This window comes from Mastigoproctus giganteus, chromosome 1 (assembly GCF_048544385.1).
Source record: "Mastigoproctus giganteus isolate SK-2022 chromosome 1, ASM4854438v1, whole genome shotgun sequence".
Taxonomy (NCBI): Eukaryota; Metazoa; Arthropoda; class Arachnida; order Uropygi; family Thelyphonidae; genus Mastigoproctus; species Mastigoproctus giganteus.
Window position 1 is genome coordinate 240624833 of NC_143575.1, and position 22482 is coordinate 240647314.

Below are 22482 nucleotides of genomic sequence, written 5' to 3' on the forward strand. Positions count from 1 at the left end.
TAAAGAAATACAAGAGGCTTTCCAGCAAAGTTGCAGAACTGTTCACACGTAGCGGCGGTGGTGGTGGTGGTGAGTAAAAATAATTTAACTTTAGCGCTTATTTTGGCTGTTTATCGAATGATTGTTAGGCTTTTCTGGATATATTATTGATAATTTCGGTATCAAACCGTGCGAAAACCCCTCATTGACCTAATAGATTTAGGGTCTCAGTAATTATATTTCTGTAATTCGTGTACGCTGAAACTGAAATCCAAAAATCTTAAAAACAACTTTCAGAGAAGACTCTGCACTTCAAAGACTTTCTTCATATTGCAATGTTTAAATGGGGTCGCTTGTCCTTCGGAGATGATCTATGCTCTGTTCGCCCTTTAGCTTCAAATAAATCGACGATTCGCTCGTGTTCGTGATCCGATGTGAAGTAATTGACCTTTAACTCTGCACTAAGCAACTGGTGCAACTGGTATTTCTTATGGAGCACCTCAATAAATCAGATAGGTGTATCTTGCATCGCTGATGGCCATAGAGAGCATCAAGTTAGAGAGAGTATTATTATTATTATTATTATTATTATTATCCATATGATGCAAGGAAGCCTGAGGCTTATGCTGCACCAGGAAAAAAAAAAAAAAAAAGAAAAGTTCCCGAGTAACCCTGTGAGAGAGAGAGAGAGAGTCAAAAGTAGAAGGGAATCACCAAGAAAGAGAAGAATGATGAAATCCAGCTCAGGACGCTGGGTGTGCCAAGCCCATACTCACCAGATGTGAGCCCCCGGGGTATCACGGATGTGTAAATTAACTTCAAACGAAGACTGAATCCTTGGAATGGAAGACTATTTTCTCCAAAGCCAAAAATCCTCAGAACCAGCTTAGACTATATTGTGCCTTAAAACTACGTGTGTTCTTTGTTCGATTTGCTCTTTTCTGGACGAATAACTCAAGTCTCTGGAAAAAAGAAACACAATTTTACCCTCTTTTGCGACCATCTAACTCAGCTGCCTTGTGAAATTTAACCCATAAAAATTCTTTGCGTCATTAGGAAAGCGATTCTAAGTTTCGAAAGTGACTTCTCCTTCGGATCTAGGAGTAATATGCGATATTGACCTAACCTTTGTACCTTAATTCATCCATATGAAAGCCAATACATATTCTGCTGTACAGACCACCAGACAGGAGCTAGTAGGAATACGAAAAACAGTGCTCACGAATAAATACATCATAAGATGAGTTGCCCCGTACCTTTATAAGCTTCGTCAGTTTGGTCCTAACGTCCAAGGTTTCATCTTAAATCCGATTTTTGGTCTGAATACTGGTTTCTCAGATGGCTCACTAAAGTGGCTGACAATCCTTTCGCCATTTCACGAGCCACCCTGTACTCGAATCTCGACATTAAGCCCACCACAAGTTGTCACAAGGAACTTACTGTCGCTTACTCAACTTCGCACCGGATAGCTAAACCAGGCAAAGATCGACAACATAATTTCACGCCCACCGCCCAATGCGAGTTTCCCTACTGGACAAGCCCACCTCTTCCCTCCTCACTCAACATGCTCGAACATCCCCAAAGGCGTTCCAAGGATACCACATACCAAAGACAATTTTTTGAGGACTCTGTTCTCCTTCATCCAATTTTGAAGAATACTTCTGAATCAGGGTGCTACCAGACTCAAGTTGAGTCTGGTAGCACCCCAATCAAGATTTCTTTCTATTTAAATTAAATGTCTCGCATTAGTATATTCAAAGATACTACAAATATCAGCTGTGTATTAGTAGTGGCAAACGATACACAAGAAAACAAAGAGCATCAGCCAAAACGAAAATATTCCTCTCACATCACCTGTCCATCAGAAAATGAAAAACTACCGGACCAAGTGGGCACGCGGAATTCAACCAAAGACTTCTCGCTCTGCAGTTGAATGTTCCGCCCACTTCACTACACCCCCGTTGTATATATAATTCATGAATATTTCATTTAAAAATAGGTTATTGAATACTTCGTAAATTAATTTCACGTGAACTGACATAATTTCACAATATAAGTGAAAAAACGCCATATTTCAATTCCTTTTTATCACTGAGTTGATGGTTTTACATAAACTGAGACTTTCGCAATAATTGTCATATTTTTAAAATAAATAAATGCAAATAAGTCTTTAAATTCGCTGGACGTGTACTACATACAGTAATATATTTTTAAATTTCCTGTTTTTCCACCTAATATGAAGGCATAGGTTTCAAATGCAGTAGGTAGACATCGAGGGAATATTCATCATCAGCACGTCTCAAAAAATCGTGGTAAGAATCACATCACATACTTGTTGAAGGCCAGCTACACTTCCTTTAACATTATGAAAAACTGAGGGAATAAATACATTCAATCTCTGCAGCTGTGAATTTTTCCTTTTAGTCATCAAGTGCTTCCAGTCTAGCTTCTAGTTTTCAGGGCACTTTCCCCTGGCACTGAAAAATTATTTTCTTCGAGCAAATACATTTAAAAAAAGATCATTTTTAATGGCAAACATATACATTTGCAACATTACTTTAAGAAATAATATCAACAGTTGATATTTACTTCAACTGATAATCAAATCCCCCTTCATGCACCAAGCAGTGAAGAATTTACGGATGTAATAATTTCACTTGCACACTTAGAAAAAAGCAAAGTTTGGAGCAAGCAGGTGAAAATAAAACCACATTTAATGTTAAATATATACGTTTTTGCAACAAACCCACGATAATTTGAGTATTTTGATTAAAAATATCAAATATCTATAAAAATAATGCCAACCATTCGTTGTTAGCCAGATGTGTGATTGCTCTTTAATAAATTTCGCTCAATCATCAACATTTTTGGATAGACAAAAGTTGAATTTACTCACCTTACACCACTTCTAAACCATCCGAACACTTCTAATTGTTGAATATCACAGTTGTTTTTCAAGTTAATCACCACATACTTAACAAGCTGGCAGCTTTTCCTGCACCCCAAGGTTTTGTCTTGGACCCTTTTGTTGATTAATAGTCTTAGTTGAGTTCCTGACCAGAGAATTGGACGCGATACTAACTACAGGCTATGGCTTTCGCCGAAGATGTTGTTCTCCTGAGTGGCCACAGTCTCGCTTCTTAATTGTGATTAAATCGAACGAAGTTGTACAAACTCTCCAGATAGGCAGCCACTAACAAACTTAAAATATATCAGAAATAATGGCCATTCTCATGCGAGGGAAGCTCGGTGACAACAGGAATCCAACCATAGCAATAGGCAACAAGCCAATATCACACACTCAGCAATGAATTATTTAGGTATCATAGTGGATAATAAACTCACTTTCCACCAACAAATAGCATATATCAAAAACAAAGTTGAGAAATTTGTCGGAATGACCAGCAGGATTACCTGCTCCGGTTGGGGGCTTCGCTGCAAAACTCTAGTTATGCTGTACAAATGCATATCCTTGTCCATAGCTACATACAGAACGAGTATTTGATTCACGAGTATGGATAAAGGCTCACATGAAGAGAAAACTTGAGTCCTTGTAGAGGGTAATGCTGTAAGCAACTACCAGAACATGTAGAACAGTCTCAATTATGCTCACTATAAACCTACCAGTGGACCTAGCTGTCACATACACAGGATTAATACATTGCCTAAGGAGACAAATCTCAACCATACATATGGGAAAAACAATTAATCTGACCAATGATATCAAAGCTTAAAAGAAACATCTTACTGAATTATGACAAGAGAAGTAGCAGAGCTCTCCACTTGGACGAACCACCTTTCGCTTCACAGGTGGACAACCAAAACTGGAAATAAATACCCATGGTTTTCCCCTGGCCTGGCAGTAACATATACGATCACCGAATATGGACAGTTCAACAACAAATTACATTCCCTGTGATTAGCTGACCACCCAAATTGCTTATGCAGCGAGGAGGAGACTTGGAAGCACGTCCGGTACCACTATATAAACCACGAGTTAGCTAGGACTCAACTGATCAAAAAACCAGGCGCTCTACCACTGACAGTACCACTGTACTTTAGTATATAGTAAAATATTTTAGTATTTAATTCACTATTTACTTAGTATTAACATTAATATATTCTTTTAACTTCCCCAACCTAACTTAACTCCACTTAACTTAGCTTAACTATTTTAACTAGCTATTAACCCTATTTTTTTTTTTAGACCTAGCGTTTATTTCTTAGACCTTTATTCACTCTAGCTTGGATTTAGTTTCCTAAACTTAAGGGGTTTTTGTTTTGGTACATACCTCATGTCTCTCATTCATCTCTTATTTATCCTGCTCCCTCTTTACCCTGAACCTAATGAACCTGGGCAATTCATTGGATGAAATCAAGAATCAAACTACTTTCAGTCTCAACGCTAAGACTCGAACCTAAACAACCATTCATAAAGTTGTGAGTTTTCCCTCGAAAATGTACAAGAGTTTTATGTCTATTGAATAGATTGTAGCTCTCATAGAATTAGACAGTTTATATTGGGATGAAATGCTTTATGTGCCTTGGCTACGGTCATATCACCCTCACATGCTCACACAATTCACCTCCGTGTGGCCATTATGCTAGGGGTGGGCAGGGCATGTCTTTGAGGAATGCCCCTATAAGGAAGAGAATTCTATCTGTAATAGCTGTAAGGGGAGGAAGCGGGATCATCGACACTAGTGAGGGATTCAAGTTGTCCTGAATACTTACGTGCTTTCGCTCGACTACGAATCAGGACCGAAGTTGTTTTCTCCTTTTTCGACGAATTGCAAATAGTGTACGTAATGTCTCGTGTCTAGCGTACATAAGGAAGAGAAATTCTTGATGATAACTCTACTACTTTTCTTTTTTGCAACCATTATATAAAATGTATTCAAATTAACTGCCAAAGATCAAGGTCCATGGTGGAAGAAATAAAGATTTCCGCCGAGGAACATCATGTCGATATAATCACAATTGAATAGCCCTGTTGTGCTAAGGTTTGTTCTGATCATGCATGTAAAATTCTTGGATATTCCATCCAAGCTAGAGTTGAGTTGTGCAACCGATCACTGATGAAGACAAAACTTGCATTGTAGTACTGAATAGGAATTTAGACATTGTTTTTTTTTTTTTTTTTTTTTATTAAAAACGTTATTGGACATGCGTTGTGTTCTGTCTTATGTACGGCGGCACCTAAACGTTAGTTCAACTCCGCCATAGTACACTGTGAAGAACACAGAACTCTGTAAAATGGCAAGATATGAGTATGGTGTTGTGTTATGTTTTGTCTGTCTTTCTTTTGGCTTTGCAGATTGGTACTGTGTTTTCCTGGAAGTAATCGGACCGGTTCTTAATCTCTTTCTTCTCTTGTTCAGTGAGGTCAGTCAATCCCCTCCCTCCCTCTCCCTTTACGGGCTATGGTTAATCTCTCGATATCCAACTTCGGGTGGTGTTGGCGGCTCTTGATCATCATTATGCTGATCGATCTCATAATCTCCTCCAGCTGGATGTTGGCCCAATTTACGATCCCGAAGGAGTACGTTAGTGCTGGGATTGCTTAAGTGTTTATGGCTGTGACCACGTTCCCGTCATTCAGCTTTGATTTTAGCAGGCTTCTCAGTCTCTGATGGTATTTCTCAGTAAGGCTGGCCTTAATCTCCTTTTGTTCTAACTGGTGTGTCTGTATCATCCTCAGATATTTCTATTTCCTTCCCTCTATCATGGCTTCAATCCCTTCATCGGTCTTCAGCTAATAGTTTAATGATCCATCGATGTTGCATTTGTCATTATTGTTATTATTATTAATTAATTAAAAAGTTGAACAGAAGCATTTTGATAAATATTTTCTTATTTCCCTGATTAGCAAAACCTTCGAAATGCTGTCCAATTTACCTAATATACTGGAGTCCCTCTTTGGAAAACCATGTAAGTTATTTATATAACTCTTTATATATTTAATACTGAATATGACTCTCTGTATTATTAGACAGTGCTTATAAAGTCTCCTTCTTTTAAAAATTAAAATAATAAGCATATTTTAATTTAAAGTTAAAAAATTAGGTCATTGTCCGTAGGTCGTTTCAAAATACAATTTTTGTATTGCAATTAATGTATGTGAGATTTTTAAACAACGTTATTAGTTCGAGGTTCATTAGAAGCTGAGCAATTTATTAACTCCAATCAAAAAAGCTTCCTCTCATTATCAAAATGATACTGCTGCCATTGGAGAATTTGCTCATCACAGTCTTTTTCTTTATCATCAAGATGAAAAGGTTGAAACCTGTCTAACTTCAGCAACCACGTCCAGTCAAGTTGTTCTACGAGTAAAACATTGTCTAAAGCTCAAGATATTTTAATTAAACGTTATTACAAGAATGACTGTTACTGTGACTGCAATTCTTAGAGTGTATCTAAGACATGAGCATCTCTAATCCTCATTGTTAGAAGAATACGCTTAAATATTTTAAGGCGTTTCGAAATAGCAGCCATCGGTCAGCACCACAAGAAGAGATTCAAAGAATTAAAAGGATGCAAAACTAAGCGTGATCAAATTCTCAAATTATCTTGTACTCGCCGTATATTTCGTATTACTACTGTTCCCAAGAGCACTACGTGAACCAGTGAAGGTAAGCCTCCATTTGTTTCTCTAAAAATCAAACTTCTTCCTCGATTGGGCCCACTAGGCTATCAGAGCCGTAATCATTTCACCCAATCAATGTCTCGCAAGTTTGCGTAGGAGATTCCGAATGTCGTGTTTTTTAAATGTCCTCCTTGAATGAAACTCACTTCATTCACTTTGATGCATCTGTGACTAACAGAATTTTCCTAGAGAAAGCCTTCAAGTGCAAGATGATGAATTATACCACTCATTAAAGATTACAATGTGTTTTGTGGAACTATGAACCATGCTATTATTTATTGCTTGAAACCATTTTTATTTGAAACCATTAAAATATGCAATTTATTTCAACCATCATAGTTGATACCTTAATAAATATCATAGCCCATTGTTAACAATAATTAACCCCGAGATGAATAATCACTGCTTACATGAAAATATAATATTTATGCAGTTTGGTACATTCTTTGCCCCCGTCCTCATGGGTAGCGTAGTTAGTATAATCACCATCCTCCCCACAGTGGGTGAAAAAAGACCGGAGTTCGAATCCCATCAATGGCCCAAGGAAATTGTATGGACTTTTTCACAGGTTGGCTGAGTTAGTTGATCTCAGGCAAGGGTAGCATGGTTTTTTCTCTCCAGAAACTTGATTTTTCATCCAGCAAGCAGCAAAATCGACCACAAGCCATGCGCCATCAAGAGGCATATTATACAGTACAATTTGCAAAATAAAACCCTACAACAACAGACAACTTCACCACACATTGACAATACTGCCAAACGGATATTTCTTCAATTGAGCCTGAAGGGCACTTCGTTTTCTGACAACCAGATAATAGTAACTGGCTCATCAGGGAGAAGATGGAGGTAATACTAGAGCATATATCTTACACTGCCTTTTGCACATGTTACTGTCATGTGTGTGTGGAATCGCCACACACACACGTCATCGATGATAACCTCATGAGACTGTGCTACCACACTTCGGATGGATTTCGGTTTCCCTGATTTCTGATGTTCAAGACAGTGGTTATAAAGTGAAGCTCTTCCAGGATTCATTGCTGGGGCCCATCTTGATCCTTCATCCCTTTGAAAACTGAATGCGACCCGTTGTCCACGTGAGGTACGGGAAAAAAAGTGTATTTAGTGTCTAACGGCACCAGGAGTTTCCCCCATTTCCGCGTTGCTTCCATTGTGGGTGTATCAGTTCACTGGGAAGGCCAGAGATTTAAAAGTATATGGATATTGTACATGTGTAGTGTTGTGGTCTATTGTTCATCTGGCCGTTTAGCCGCTGGACCCCTACTGAGGCCCAACGTTGCCCACACTTGTCCTCATGACGGCAGACCAGGTACACCAGTATTTTTCGATAAGTACTCTGGCAGGTCCTTCCACCTAATTTCCTGAGATTTCAGTGGCTAGGACCTATATAAAAAAAGGCGGGGGGGGGGGGGAAGGCGGAATAGACGCTTGAAGCTAGTTAGGCCGAAAGAGGTTGCAAGTGTGTCGAGTTTGGCATTTAAAATTTTACGTCGTGTGGGGCATTCGCTTTTCGCTGGCGATATAGGTAGAGTAGGGGGAGAGACGGAAGGCTGGGGGGAAAAGACAGAAATATGGGGTCAATAGGGAAGGCGACCTCAGGTATATCAGTCGGGCATGCCCTTGCCCCCAGAGGGAAAAGAGGGGGTGGTGGATGGGGAGGGGGAAGAAAGACCTTCCCCTCACCCCACCAGGGATGGGGAGAGAAAGTAGGCTTGGCAAAGGAGCCCCGCCCAGTTCGCCATACGGCAATTTGCAGTGCCCTCCAGCAAGTGCAGTCTGATGACGACTCGTTGGTGGGGCCTAATCCTTTTCTAGGTGTGTGTGGGTTCATCCTGGGAGTGACGACATCCTGGCTGGAGCCACTCCCATTGGTTCCTAGGTCGATGCTGTTTCATTTATTCTGCTGCATATTACGCCGTTTATCCGTAGTATTTTGCGATCCTTTCCTCTGTGTTGATGTTTTATCAGTTTGCCTTTATTTATTATTTGTAGTCATCTATTCGTTGTGGATGGCTATTTCTGTTCGTCGTCTATTGAAGACGCAAGTGCAAATCGGCTGAGGGCTTTCTATATGATTCATCTTCTGAATCCAGTAGATGGTACTCTTGATTTTTCGGCAAGTATTGAATCTCAGTTAGAAGTCTACTTCTGTGTTTTTCGTAGCATTCGCAGTCGTCCATAATATGCTTCCAGGTTTCAGATTCTCCACAGGTGCATGTGGACTCTTCTATTATTCCGAGTGCATTCAGTTTTGCTTTAAATGGGCCGTGGCCCGTCAGAACGAAGGTTGTATTTAGAACCACGATGGAGCTTTTGGGTACATTTTTGCGACTATCGGTATGAAGTTTCTTGTAACTTGACCCTTTGGCGACATCTCCCATTTGTGCTGCCAAATCTTCAACATGTGAGCCACTATTCGTTGTTTCTCTGTCGTCCGGCTGTTGGTTGGGTCCACAGTAAAGTCATAGATGGAGGCAGGTATATCCTTGGACAGTAAATACATGAGTCCACATCTAGTCACCTCGAGGTCCAGCGGAAGAGCTCCTGCCAGGACCTGCAGAGCGTGGGTGCTCACAGTTTTGCAGGCCCTAGTTATAGTTAAAAATAGGAGGAATGAGGTATGAGGTATATTGAGGGTCTAGCGGCTCCTGGGATTTCTCCCATCTCCGCGAATGTTCTATGTATCGATGACAGTACCCTGTCAAAGCCAGAGATTTAGAAGTGTGTGGGTCATGAGTAGTGTTATATGTTGTGCCCATTGTTTATCCGGCTTATTGGCCGCCAGGCCCCTAAAGGGACCCGACGTTGCCCATACCTCGCCAAGTGGAGGTTAGCCGGGTGTTACCATTGAGTCAATTGTACTCTGGCAGGTCCTGCCACTTACTTTCCTGGGATTTTAGTGGCTAGGACCTAAAATAAAATTGGAACGACCGCGGTTGATTTTAGTTCACTAATATAGGTTTGACGCTGAAGGCCTGTTTCTGAAGTGCCTAAAAGGTTGGGCGAAATTTTTTTTTGGTGTATTTTAAATTTGGACATGTAAAAAGTATGTTTCTTTGGATAGTGTCCAGCAGTCGTCTGTTGACCGCGGTTCCGGCCTTCCTGAACCAGATTGGCGATCCGTAGGTGATCGTGGGATGAATATTGTTTTATAATACAGCGAATTATAAAACTCAACAGGGTCTTCCTGTTGAGTCCCCAGTCCCTGCGAGATACTCTTGCTACAAGTGCTGCATGGTTCCTCAGTTTCTCTCTCAGGTAGGTGAGGAGAGGTGTAAAGGACAGGTTTCCATCCAGGATAATAGCTAGATACTTTATTTGCTTTGCTAGTTTAATGGTGGATCCCGCTATATTTATTTGTGGTGGTCGTCTGATATTTGGAGAGCCTTTTAGTAATACTGAGTTTGTCTTGGTTGGTGAAATCATTAACATATGTGTTTTCGCCCAATTCTGTAGGGTTTGTAGTGCTTGGTTTGCCTGTGTTTCAAGTCCCGTTCCGGAGTCCGCTTCCACCATTAAAATGAGATCATCAGCAAAGGCCCGACTGGCCACATTTCCCAGGTCCAGAGCCAAGAAGTCATCAAAGACCATGTTCCACATTAGTGGCCCCAGGACAGATCCCTGCGGGCAGCCCCTTCGGACTCTTTTAACAACTCTTCGGAAAGTTGTGACGACCTCAATTTTCATATCCGACAGATATGCCCGGACACTGTTATACTAGTTTTCTGGGAGTGCTGCTTTCCGGAGTCTGCCAAGGACGCTCGGCCACCAGACGGTGTCGAAGGCCCCAGCAAAATCCACTGCTATTACCAGAAAGTACTTCTTGTTACTTTGGGTTGCTTTGGTTATGAGGTTTTGGACTGCTTCAATGGTCGAGAAGCACGGTTTGAATCCATATTGCCTGGGTGATTCCAGGTTGGCGGTTTTGTAATGGTTCATGATTCTTTTGTTGAGCAGCCTTTCATAGAATTTGCTTAGGGTAGAGAGTAGGGCTATGGGGCGATATGAGGCCGGTTGGTCCGGAGGGTTTGTTGGGTTTTTTAAGATAAGTTTTAGGTGTGCAATCTTCCAACTTGTCGGGAATTTCCCAGTTTCTAGGCATCGGTTGAGGAGATTAAGTATCAGGTTCGGTATATATTCCACGGCTTTTTTGACCATCTCTGGTTCTATGAGATCCGGGCCGGAACATTTCCTGTTGCGCATTTGCATGGCCGCACTCTGTAATTCATCGACTGTGAAGGGCGGTTCTATTTCTTGGGTTCTATACGTTTGGTTTGCCTGGCATATTACCTTTTGTTGTTCATTAAGGATATCTGGTGGTTCATGGATGATAGCACTAAGGATATTGGTGATCGATTCCTCCCACGTTTTAGTCAGGCTTCCATTGGGCATCCTCGTTAGAATAGATACTTCTCCCCTGGGGAGCTTTTTTTTGTGGTGATTTTATACACCACGCCCCAGGGGTTCTCGTTCCCTGTCTTGGAGCCCAGGTTTTCCCAAGAGGCTCGCTTTTTCTTTTTAATTTTTTTCTGTATAGGTGTTTCGCACCTCTTTGTATTGTTGCCGTAGTACTGCTACCTCTGTTGGTGGCCATGTTCTCTGTGCTCTTTGGAATTCATTCCGCTTTGTCTGCACCTGTTTTCTCAATCTTTGCAATTCTGGAGTCCACCAGGGCATGTCCTCGACTGAGGGGGTTTTCCTCTTCATCACTGTCTCTGCTGCTTCAATTATTATACTGGTGATTTTCTCTTGGAATGTATCTGCGTTTTTCATCTCACTGTCCACCGCCTGTCTGGCCAGTTCTTCCAGCGTTTTTTGCGCCTTGCTGGTCAGTTGTACTTTGAAGAGTTCCCAGTCTGCCTTTTGGATTGCGAATCTGTTTGCCAATTGTCTGTTTGTATTTATTTTTGTCATTGATCTTCTGATTTGGTATGTTATTGTACGGTGATCCGATGTGGGCCAGGCATTTTGCACTGTCCAATCGGTCACGTGGGCTTAAATATTCTTTGTGGTCAGAGTGATATCAATCGTGGCTTCCACAAAGTATTGCAGAATGTTGGCAGGTTAAAGGGTTGGTTTTTGACTGTGAGGATTAAATTTGCCAGGAATTCCTCCAGCCTTTGTCCATTTCTGGTTCCGCGGCGATCCGATGTGGCACTGTGCCAAACAGGGGAGCGGCAGTTTACATCTGCTCCTACAATTATTCTTTGTCCTGCTAGGGTTGTCTGGACGGATTAGAGATATGTGATAACAAAGTCGATTTCGACACTAGATCGGCAGTACAATGAAATAGCGTAGAAGCTCCCAATTGAGCTGATTATTTGGGCACAGGCGGCCCAGGGCGTACAGAGCTGTGGTAATTTTATTGCCGCTATTTCCGGATTCCTCACTACCACTGCTGCCCATGGGGTATCCTCATCACTCTGGATAATTTTATAACTTATTGGGAATCCCCTGAACTGCTTTGTGCGTGTATAGGGCTCCTGGATAAGGATGATGTCGGCATTTTCTTCATCGGCTTTCTGGCGCACCTGGTCAACCACTGCCCTGGCACGCTGCCCATTGATCTGGTGTATCTTTAAAACTCCGTAGTTATATTTCTTATGGTGTGTCCCCATAATCAATTAGTTGTTGGAATATACTCTTTACTTTTTGGTACGTTGGGCATTTTGCATCCCGTATGGAGTGTGTGTGTGGTCCAGCCTCAGGGATTTGCAATTGACGCATATGGGATCTTTCTCCTTGTTTGGGCAGTTTTTAAATTCATGCCCTTTCTCTGTGCAGTGGCCACACGTAGCTTCTTTCTGGTTGCAGGTATGGGAGGTGTGGCCATACTTGCAGCACCTATAGCACTTTATTACTGTCACATGCTCCCTATACCTATGACTGCTCCACTCCACATATATGGTACTCTGTATTCGTAGGATTCGCCAACCTCAGGGGCAAGCTGTATGACCCAATTACAGTTTCCACTGTTATTTACTCTGGTTTTGTATTTTGGGAAAACCAGCACTTTCCCATCCCGGTCTGGGAGTGCACTTTTTAGATTCTTCCTGTAGATCTCCTCCGTCAGACGTTCAGGGGTCACATCCTGGTCCATGTTGAAGATAACCACTGAGGGCCTTTTTCTCTTTGGGGCCTCCGCTGTGAGGCCCAGTGTAGGGATCTTTGGGTTTGTTATAATTCCTTCTGCTTCTTCCTTACTCTTCATCTCTGTTACTGTCCCTGGATTTCTGGTCTTTCTTATGGCTTTTATTCTGGTTGTTCCGAATTCTTCTCTGAGGTTTTGGATTACTTTTTTCTTGATTTCCTCACTTGTACTGGTTTCTTACCCTGTCGGTCTTAAAATGACTATATTGGGCGTTGGAAGAAGTGTTTTCTTTTTAGCTTCTGTGGCCTTGCCCGTTCTCAGTGTTTCTGTGGGTGTATTCCTTAGCGCTTGAGCATATGATGGAGCACGCTGTGGCATTTGATTGCCGCCATCTGCACGTAGGGCTTCCTGAGGTACGGGAAGTGAAGTGTAAGTGAAAGTGTGTTTAGGGTCCAACGGCACCAGGGGTTCCCCCATCTCCACGTAGTTTATATTGTGGATGAACCAGTTGACTGGAAAAGCCAGAGATTTAAAAGTGTGTGGGAATTGTATTTGTGTGGTGTCGTGTACCGTTGTTCATCTGGTCTTTTAGCCGCTGGACCCCAGCTGAGGCTCAACGTTGCCCAACTTTCGCCCCGTGGAGGCAGACCAGGAACTCACTTGACTTAAGTTACTCTGGCAGGTCCTGCCGCTTAATTTCCTGAGATTTCGGCCGCTACCTAAAAAATAAAATAAAATAAAATAAAAATAAATAAATAAAATAAAATAAAAATAAATAAATAAAATAAAATAAAAATAAATAACAATAAAAAATAAAAAATAATTAAAGATATATAAGTGTGTATATATATATATATATATATATACATGCAGTTGTAATTTCTTTTTGAATGTTTGCATACAGCACATAGCGTCCATGCATTCAAACGGCAGGAACAGGGCAATGCATGTGATAGGCCGAGACTGGGCGAAAATTATTTTGGATTTGATTAATTTAGGATGTAGGGCGTTTGCGTCGTGTATAGGTAGAGTGGGGGAGGAGAGGCAGAAGGCTGGGGGGTAAAGGTATAAGTATGGGGGCGACAGAGTAGATGTCCCCAGGTGGTCAGTAGGCATGTCCATGCCTCACCAGAAGGAAAAGGAGGGTCGGCGGAGAGAGGGGGGGGACAGGGTGTCTCCCCTCTTCCCGCCTGGGCTTGGGTTTAAAGTAATCGAGTCAGGTGCTCGATTTTGTTCGCCAATATGGTTTGGTGGCAGCGAACTGCACGGTCCAGGTCGGTGTGTTCCTTTGACAAGTCCAGGGTTGTGGTCATTCTAATGGTTGTAAGCCGTGTCCTTTATTCTTAGTAGAATCGGTTTCCTTGTAGGGTCCACGATACGGCAGTCATCGTTATCAGTTCTCGGCTTGAATTAGTTTTATTGCTGTTGGTCACGGTTTGGTTGTTGTACGATGAGGGTACGTCTCCTCTTGTAGAGGTCTTCTGCGAATTTGGAGAATGCAATGTATTGCTCTTTACTGTCGAATAGGTGCTTTTCTCTGTCTCTGGGCAAGAAGGTGATCCTGGAGATGAGCTGGCAGCGAAGGTCATCGTAGAGCCGGCAATCGTACATGAGATGCTGCCAGCTCTCAGACTCTCCACAGCAGCAGGCAGGGTCCTCTGTGATGCCCAGGGCTGTGAGTTTTGCCTTGAATGCTCCGTGTCCGGTAAGTAGAAAGGTTGTATAGAGGCCCGGTGAGAACCACAGAGGGGCCTTCGGATGTAATTTCTCCACGTTGGGGAGAAATTTCCTAGTGATCTCTCCCTTGGAAGAGTTGTCCCATCTAGATTGCCATATTTGCGTGAGGTGGGCAGTGAGTCTTTTCTTTTCGGTCGCTCGGTTAGCAGCGGGATCTGCATTGGAGCCCATGGAGGTGCAAGCGTTCCACTTAGAAATTTCATAGAGGATTCCGATTCTGGCCACTTTCAGGTCAAGTGGAAGGGTTCCAGCCAGCACCTGCAGCGCATGTGTGCTTACTGTGCTGCAGGCCCGTGTGATGGCTAATAGCAGGGCTCTGTGGATGGAGTAGAGTAACTTGTGGTTTACTGCCATTAGAGTACCATGCTCCCGATGCATAGGTTGCTATCGGTATAAAGGCTGCTTTGTATATGAGCTTGAGCGTTTTCAGCTCTCAGACCCTCCACAGCAGCAGGCAGGGTCCTCTGTGATGCCCAGGGCTGTGAGTTTTGCCTTGAATGCTCCGTGTCCGGTAAGTAGAAAGGTTCTATAGAGGCCCGGTGAGAACCACAGAGGGGCCTTCGGTTTGCCTTTGTGTCAAGTTGTAGTCTGCTGTTTCCGGCGACCATAATGATGAGGTCATCTGCGAAGGCTTGCGAGGATGCTTCACCAATGTCCGTATTAAGCAGTTCATCCATTGTAATGTTCCACAGTATTGGTCCCAGTACAGAGCCCTGTGGGCAGCCTCTGTGTATTTGCCTTGTAAGTGTTCTATATGGGGTGTTTATCGTGATACGTCTGTCAGACAGGTAGCTGTTTATTACGTTATATAAATTTTCTGGCATGCTTGTCTTCCGGAGCCGGGCCAGGACGCTTGGCCACCAGAGGGTGTCAAATGCCCCGGCAAAGTCAACAGAGATAGCTAGGAAGTACTTTTAATCAGTGGCTGCTGCTTGCACCAAGAGATTTCTCAGGGCATCCACCGTTGACAGCCCCTGACGGAACCCATACTGTTTTGGTGATGCCAGGTTTGCTTGCAGGTAGTGGTTTTGTATTCTAGTCAGGAGGAGTCTCTCAAGGAGTTTGCTACAAACAGAGAGCAGGGCTATTGGTCTGTGGCAGTTTGGTAGTTCCGGCGGCTTGTTAGCATTTTTGATAATTATTTTTATGTTGGCCCTCTTCCACTCTTTGGGGAAAGTTCCAGTCCTGAGGCATAGATTGTAAAGGTTTAGGAGTATGTCTGGGGCTATCTCAACAACCTTCAACACGATATCCGGCTCCAGGAGATCCGGACCCGGGCATTTTTTCCCTTTGATACGGTATGCGGCTGCTTGGAGTTCTTCCAGAGCAAAAGCTCGTTCCTTTTCATCCGTTTGGTATTGGTTGTTCTCCTGGCACAACTGGAATTGTTCTGGTGTTTGCGGGTCAGCATTTGGGTGAAAGGTTACGTCAAGGATGTTGTTAACAGAGGCCTCTCATGAGTTTGTGACTCTGCCTTGTGAAGTCCTGGTAGCTGCCAACACCTCCCCTCTGGGGAGTTTGTTTGTGGTCACCTTGTAGACCACCCCCCAGGGATCAGATTCCCTGTAGTTGTGACAAAATTCTCCCAAGATTGCTGTTTACTATGGCAGATAAGTGAGGTGTATAGGTTCCTTGCCTCTTTGTAAATTTCGCGTAGCGCATTTACCTCTGGGGCATGCCATGAGCGTCTGGCCCTCTGGAAGGCCTTCCTTTTATTTTGGACATCCTTTCGAAGGCTCTGAAGCTGAGAATTCCACCATGGAACTGAACCTGGGGTGGGGTTTTTTCTTTTGATTGCAGCATTTGCCGCTTTGGTAATAACTGCAGTGACAGTTTTTTGCAGTAGGTCCGGGTCTAGTGGCGAGTCTATTTCAGATTGTTTGGCATTTTTTTCCATAGCTAGAGTGTCTCTGAATGCATTCCAATCAGCAGTGTGGAGTGCATATCTGTGGAGCATTCTTGTTGCTAGGTGGGGTCTCTGGTGGTCTCTGTTTAGTTGGAAGGTCAGGGCCCTGTGATCGGAGTTGTCCAGGCGTCCTGCACCTGCCAATCGGTTATGTTGCCTGCGATGTTTCTAGTTGCTAGTGAGACGTCTATTGTCGCTTCCCACCTGACGTTACAGTAGGTTGGTATAGGTGGTTTGGCTTGTTTAGTACAGTGATGGTTGATGTTGCAAGGAATTCTTCCAAGCGCTGCCCATTCCTCGTTCCCTGTCTATCCGGAGTATGGCTGTACCAAGCCTGCGATCGACAGTTCACGTCGGCTCCTATTATTATTTTTTGATCACGGAGGATGCTGGTTACATTTTCCAGGTATCTAGTGGCAAAAGTTATGTCTTCGCCGGGTCGTCAATAGAGTGCAATCACATAGAATGCACCCAGTGCTGAAATAACATGGACACAGGCTGCCCAGGCTGTTCAGAGATGTGTAATTCTGGTGGCTGTGAGATCTGGGTTTCTAATCACTATTGCGGCCCAAGGGGTTTCATCTTCGGCTTGTATGACTTTGTAGTGCAGGGGATAACCCCTTACTTGCTTAACGACCGTGTACAGTTGTACTTGAAGTATAATGATATCTGTATTTTCGTTTTCTGCATTTAGCCTAATCTGGTCAACCACTGCCCTAGCCCTCTGTGCATTGATTTGGAAAAATTTCACTATGCTGGTATTAAATTTTTTATGGTGTGCTGCCATAATCGGTTCTTGCTTGGTTTAGGCTTTTGTACTTTTGATATACAGGACAGTTGACATCTCTAAGAGAGTGGGAGGCATCTAGCTTTAGGTTTCTGCAGTTAGCGCAGACTGGGTCTGCGCTTTTGTTAGGGCAGTTGCTGAAGTTGTGGCCTTTGCTAGCGCAGTGGCCACATGTCGGCGCAGCATGGGCACAGGTATGCGAGGTGTGGCCGAATTTGCAACATTTGTAACACTTGGTGACAGCCACGTGTTCGCGAAAGCGGTGGCTGCCCCAGTTTATGTATATTCTGGTCTGGTTTGTGAGTACCTGCCAGGCCGCCGGGCTAAGTTCCACGACCCAGTTGACAGTGGTTGCGGATTGGGTTCTGGTGGTGTATTTAGGCACCACATGGTCGATCCGATCTTGGTTGGGGATGTGGTCTCGTAGGTTTCTTTCATATATTTCTCTAGTGATCGCATCAGGTTTGGTGTTCTTGTCTATATCGTAAATTACGATCGAGGGTCCTTTTCTTTTTGGGGGTTCGGCTTTAAGACCCAGAGTTGCAATTTTGGGATTTTCAAGTATTTGCTTTATCTCTTCTGTGGTCTCAGTTTCGATAATCACACCTGGATTCCTAGTCTTTCTTACTGCTTTTATTTTAGTGGATTTTAAATCTTCAGAGAGTTTGTCCTGAGCACCACGAGGTTGGGTCTTTGGGTGGTGACTTTTGTCTTTTGCTGGGTTGCCTGTGTGGCGGTATGGCCGCTCTGTGCGGGTGTCCTCAGCGCATCAGCATAAGAGGGAGCGCGCTGTTGCATGATTTTTGCTCCTCCTTTCATGTAAACTTCGACTTTGGCAGCGGACCTTTCGGACTCCAGATAAGTTTTGTAGAGAATAGACTCCATCTTATTCCAAAGTGTGACAATTTGGCCTCTAAGGCCAGCTGACACTCTGCTGCTTTGTTCTTTAAATAGATCCTCCAAGGCTGTCTTAAGTATTCGGGCTTGGTCCATAGGCGGTCCCTCCGGGAGTGCAGGGTCCAGAGGGGGTCTTTGGGTTTGGTCTCTTCGGGTTTTTCTTGTTGGGAGACAGTTCCCTCTTGTGTGTGTCACTCTGGCTCCTTGTCTCCCTGTCTGTATTTGGGATTGTTCTTTTCCGGTTTCTTTTCTTTCCCATGGGCGTCGACCTTGTATCCTCAGGCTGCAACATTTGATCATTGTCTGTGTCGGGATGAGACACTTCGGGCTGTTTAGTAGGTCTTTCCTGCGTTTCTTCCAGCAATTCGCATTCCATGTCAGATTATCGCGGATAATGGGATGGATATTAGTTCTGATAGATGGTGAAAATTGATGAAAAATGTCGTGTCGCACAAATTGGTGTGTTGGAAATTCACCTCGTAGCAGGCTGGCAAAGTTTTTGGGCTATCACCCACAGCTCTAGGGGGTGGGAAACGGCCTGGCGCTAAAATGCTTCTAGAAGAGTGGGATCACTTTCTTATGGGGTGTTTGGGGATGGCGAAGATGCTGGTAGCATTTAAAAAGTTATTAGACGCACACGGAGGGGGAATAACACAACACCATTTCAAGTCTGTGTTGGCACAATTCTAATTTCTTCCGAAACCGTGGGGGCAAAATCAGCCGTTTACATCCAGTATCACGGCACACTGCGAATGTGTCCTCGACGACTTCCTTGTCACAAGAGGATGTTAAACTGAGTGAACTTACAGAAGGTCACTTCGAAAGTGTGCCCTGGGGCGGCTATCATTAAGGAGCAGGAGACATTCAACGGGGGGATTTCGCTGACCTTGTCCGCAACTGAAACTGGCGAGAGTGACTTTCTTTGTCACGTGGAAACAACAATAAAAATTATCAAAATTACAAAAATTACCTTGAATCTGACGACCTGATGCAGCGTGTCCAGATCTAGAGATCCTCTGTGAGTTTAGTCCCTGGTAGACGAAAAATCACCATTGAATAGCTTTATAAAACCGTTTAAAACTGATAAATTTCAGGAGCACCTTCGAGCACATGTTCACCACGGTACGCGCACCTTCGGGGACCCTCCTGAGGTACGGGAGTCCTGAGATACGGGAGTGCGGAGTTAGTCGACCTACGTGCTCGACGAGCTGGTGCCTCGATTTCCCAAACTGCTGAACTGGTGGGGTGTTCGAGAGCCGCCGTAGCTAAAGTGTACCAGTACTGGCGTCAAAATGGTAAAACAACGACTGGACGGAAAAACTGCAAAGGTCAACGAAAGGTTGATTTTAGAGATGAGCGCCGATTCCAACGTTCGTATAGGCGCAACGCTGTTGAAGAGTTGACTACCCAATGCAACATGGGACAACGCGGAACAATATCTAGCATGACCATGCGTCGCACGCTCGCACGTATGGGCTATACCAGCAGATAACCCCTACGGCATCCTCTGCTAACCAAGGTTCATCGGCGTAAAAGACTCGCCTGGTGCAAAGAGCATGCAAGTTGGACGTTAGAAGACTGGAAGAAGGTGTGCTGGTCGGATGAGTCACTATTTACTCCACACCGTGGATGGTCGTGTACGGATTTGGCGTGAACAACATGAGGCTCTTGATCCTTCATGCATAGTATCAAAAGTGCAGGCTGTTGTATGGTGTGGGCCATGTTTGAACCCCTGGTGCAAGTGGAACAATGTATCAGTGGTCTCCGCTATCGTCAGCTGCTTGCTCACTGTGTACACCCCGCTATGTTACATTTTTTCAGGAATGACGATGGTGTCTTCCATGATAACAATGCAACAAGTGCCCGAGCCATCGGGTACTTGTTGTGCAGGAATGGTTTGAGGAACACAGTTCTGACTTCCAGCATATCGATTGGCCTCGAACTCCTCCAATATCAGTCCCATAGAGCACTTGTGGGACACTATGGAAAGGCATATCAGGCGTCTGGATACACATCACCTCCATACCTGCATTGCTGACCGCATTCTTGTTGAATCAATGACACGTTGGATAGCTGCTGTATTGAGGACAAAAGGAAGACCTGCAAAGTATTAGGTAGATCGTCATAGTCATAATTCAGTGATCACTCAGTGTAAGTTCGCGTTGTTACATAGTGGTTATAATCAGTGTCCTCCCCAGACCAGATGGAAAAGACCCAGTTTCGAATCTCGCCAATGACGCGAGGAACTTCTATAGACTTTATTTACTCCGTGACTGAGTTAGTCGATCTGAGGTGTGGTCAGCAAGGTTTTCTCCCGGAAACTCTGGATTTTTATTCAACAGGAAAATGGCACAGCGAACACATGTAATTTATGCACATGGGCGGATGAATTAGTTTTTGAGTCTCCATAACATGACAATTTATTTTTTTTTATTTTATTATTTTTGGCCACTGATCCAGATCACCCAACTCTTCAACCAGCACATTAATTTATTAAGACGAATGTTGCTTTCCACTTCTTTGCCAATTTTGTTTAAACTTTGTTTACAGAAAAAGACTGCTGTTTGAAGCTCGTTCAGCAAGACAGCCCAACCCAGGCAAAATACACAATAATCGACTCACCTCAACGGCCTCTTCCATTACAGATTCCATTAAACCTTCCATTACATCTGATATTCTCACTACTGGAAACAATGCTCTAATGGACAGGACAGGAACTGTCTCCTTTCCCATCAGGAACTTTCGTTTTCCCTGCTGGCCTGGTTCCATCCTGGCGAACCTCTCTGCTGATAACTGACAACCACCCATCATAAGATTCACTCCTCCTCAAAGTGATTTCATGAGGATCATCCCGCTGAGGATCAACTTTTCCTCAACAAGGGAATCTCAATTTGTTGATAGCCTGGGTTCTTGTCCCGTCAGGATCATTCTGCTGGTAGCAGACATGGTTGTGTGGTGTAGTGTGGTACAATGTGTTTCTGAGTGTGAGCCTGTGATTGTGATGGTTCTAAGATTGCTAGAGAGGATTTTTTCCCTCTCTGTGTGTTAAGTGTGTGTGTCTCTTGACACCTAACTTTTCGCATCCGTTTCTTGTTAAATGTTATGTTGCGGATACTGGGCTGGTCCTCAGTATGGGATCTAACTAATTCACACCTTTATTCTTCATTATCCTTCCGTTTCTTCTATCGTGTATTCTGTGTGAATAATTGTGAAAGTGTAAATGGGTCCGTGTGTGACGCGAATTTAATTCATTTTTAGGAGCTTTTTTACGAAACATTCGAGGTTCGTAGTCCATGCTTACATAATGTCACGACTATGCACAATCACTCGCAAAGGAACATGAGAGACAAAATGTTAGTACGCCCTATCTGTTATCTTGGGATCTGGGTTGTTCATATATTCTCGTGAGAGAGATTTCCTGATTCTGTTCTGAATATGTTGAAGGACTCTGGTGTGTTCCTAGTAAACGTATTCCATAGAGTAGCCAGGTTGATGACAACATGGTGCAGTGGCAGACATATATAGATTTGATTTCTCTCTGCCATTTTTGGACTATAGACTCCGACTCGCACAATTTGAACCCGGGCATTTTCCACGGGAGGACGGAGACGATACTACTGTGCCACCCATGCGAACTTCTCAAGTAGGTACCTATCCAGTTCATTTTTGAATTCATTCAAACTGTCAGCCTAAACTACTCACGGAGGCAACTTGTTCCAGTGATAAACGATTCGCTGGCTAAAAGCAAACTTTGTAAAATTTGGTTTAAAACTCCTCTGTAATTTTAATTTATAACCTTTAGCTTATGGAATTCTTTATAATAGTGAAAATTCAGCTTTCATTCATTTTAATAACCTCAGAGCTTTATAAACCTAAATTATTTATCTGGTTACCAAGCTCTGCGACTCACATAACCGAAATCTTTCCTCGTACGATTTCCCTTTTGATAATTTGACCATACAAGTTGCCATTTTTGGACCCCTTCAAGAAGCTCAATGTCTTTTTTCAGATCAGATCTCTATTCCTGGACACACTGTTCCAAATGCAGTCTTATAATTGCCTTGTATAGCGGGATTATGATGTCCCTATCTCTATTGAATATTGTTAGATAAATCACCAACAGGATGCCACGGGATTTCCTAGTCCCCACTTTAAGCTGCTCAGAAAACTTCATATCTGCCCGTATCGTAACTCCCAGATTACTTCTTTCTCGATCGTTTTTAATTGAACCCCAGGAAGTGTATAAGTTATTTTAGAGTTGCCATTATCCACGGTTAACACCTTGCATTTCGCTTCATAAAAACAAACCTGCCACTTTTCTTACCATTCTTGAAGACTATTCAAAATTGTGATCTTTAATGACCGTCCAAATCTGTACATGGTGTTCAAATTTTAACATCATGCCCTTAATCCCTTCG

The 22482-nt window shown here is 43.3% G+C and overlaps 1 protein-coding gene across 3 annotated transcripts in view; it reads left to right on the plus strand.

Annotated features, from left to right (window-relative positions):
• The window catches only part of LOC150091694 (very long chain fatty acid elongase 7-like), a 111435-nt gene continuing 88953 nt past the window's right edge, over positions 1-22482 (plus strand). For all 3 annotated transcript variants that reach the window (XM_090376446.1, XM_090376450.1, XM_090376438.1), the window contains exons 1-2: positions 1-69; positions 5849-5910. In XM_090376446.1, coding sequence (XP_090232572.1) covers positions 5862-5910 — 49 coding nt within the window. In that variant the 5' untranslated portion in view covers positions 1-69; positions 5849-5861. The remainder of the gene's footprint in view (positions 70-5848; positions 5911-22482) is intronic.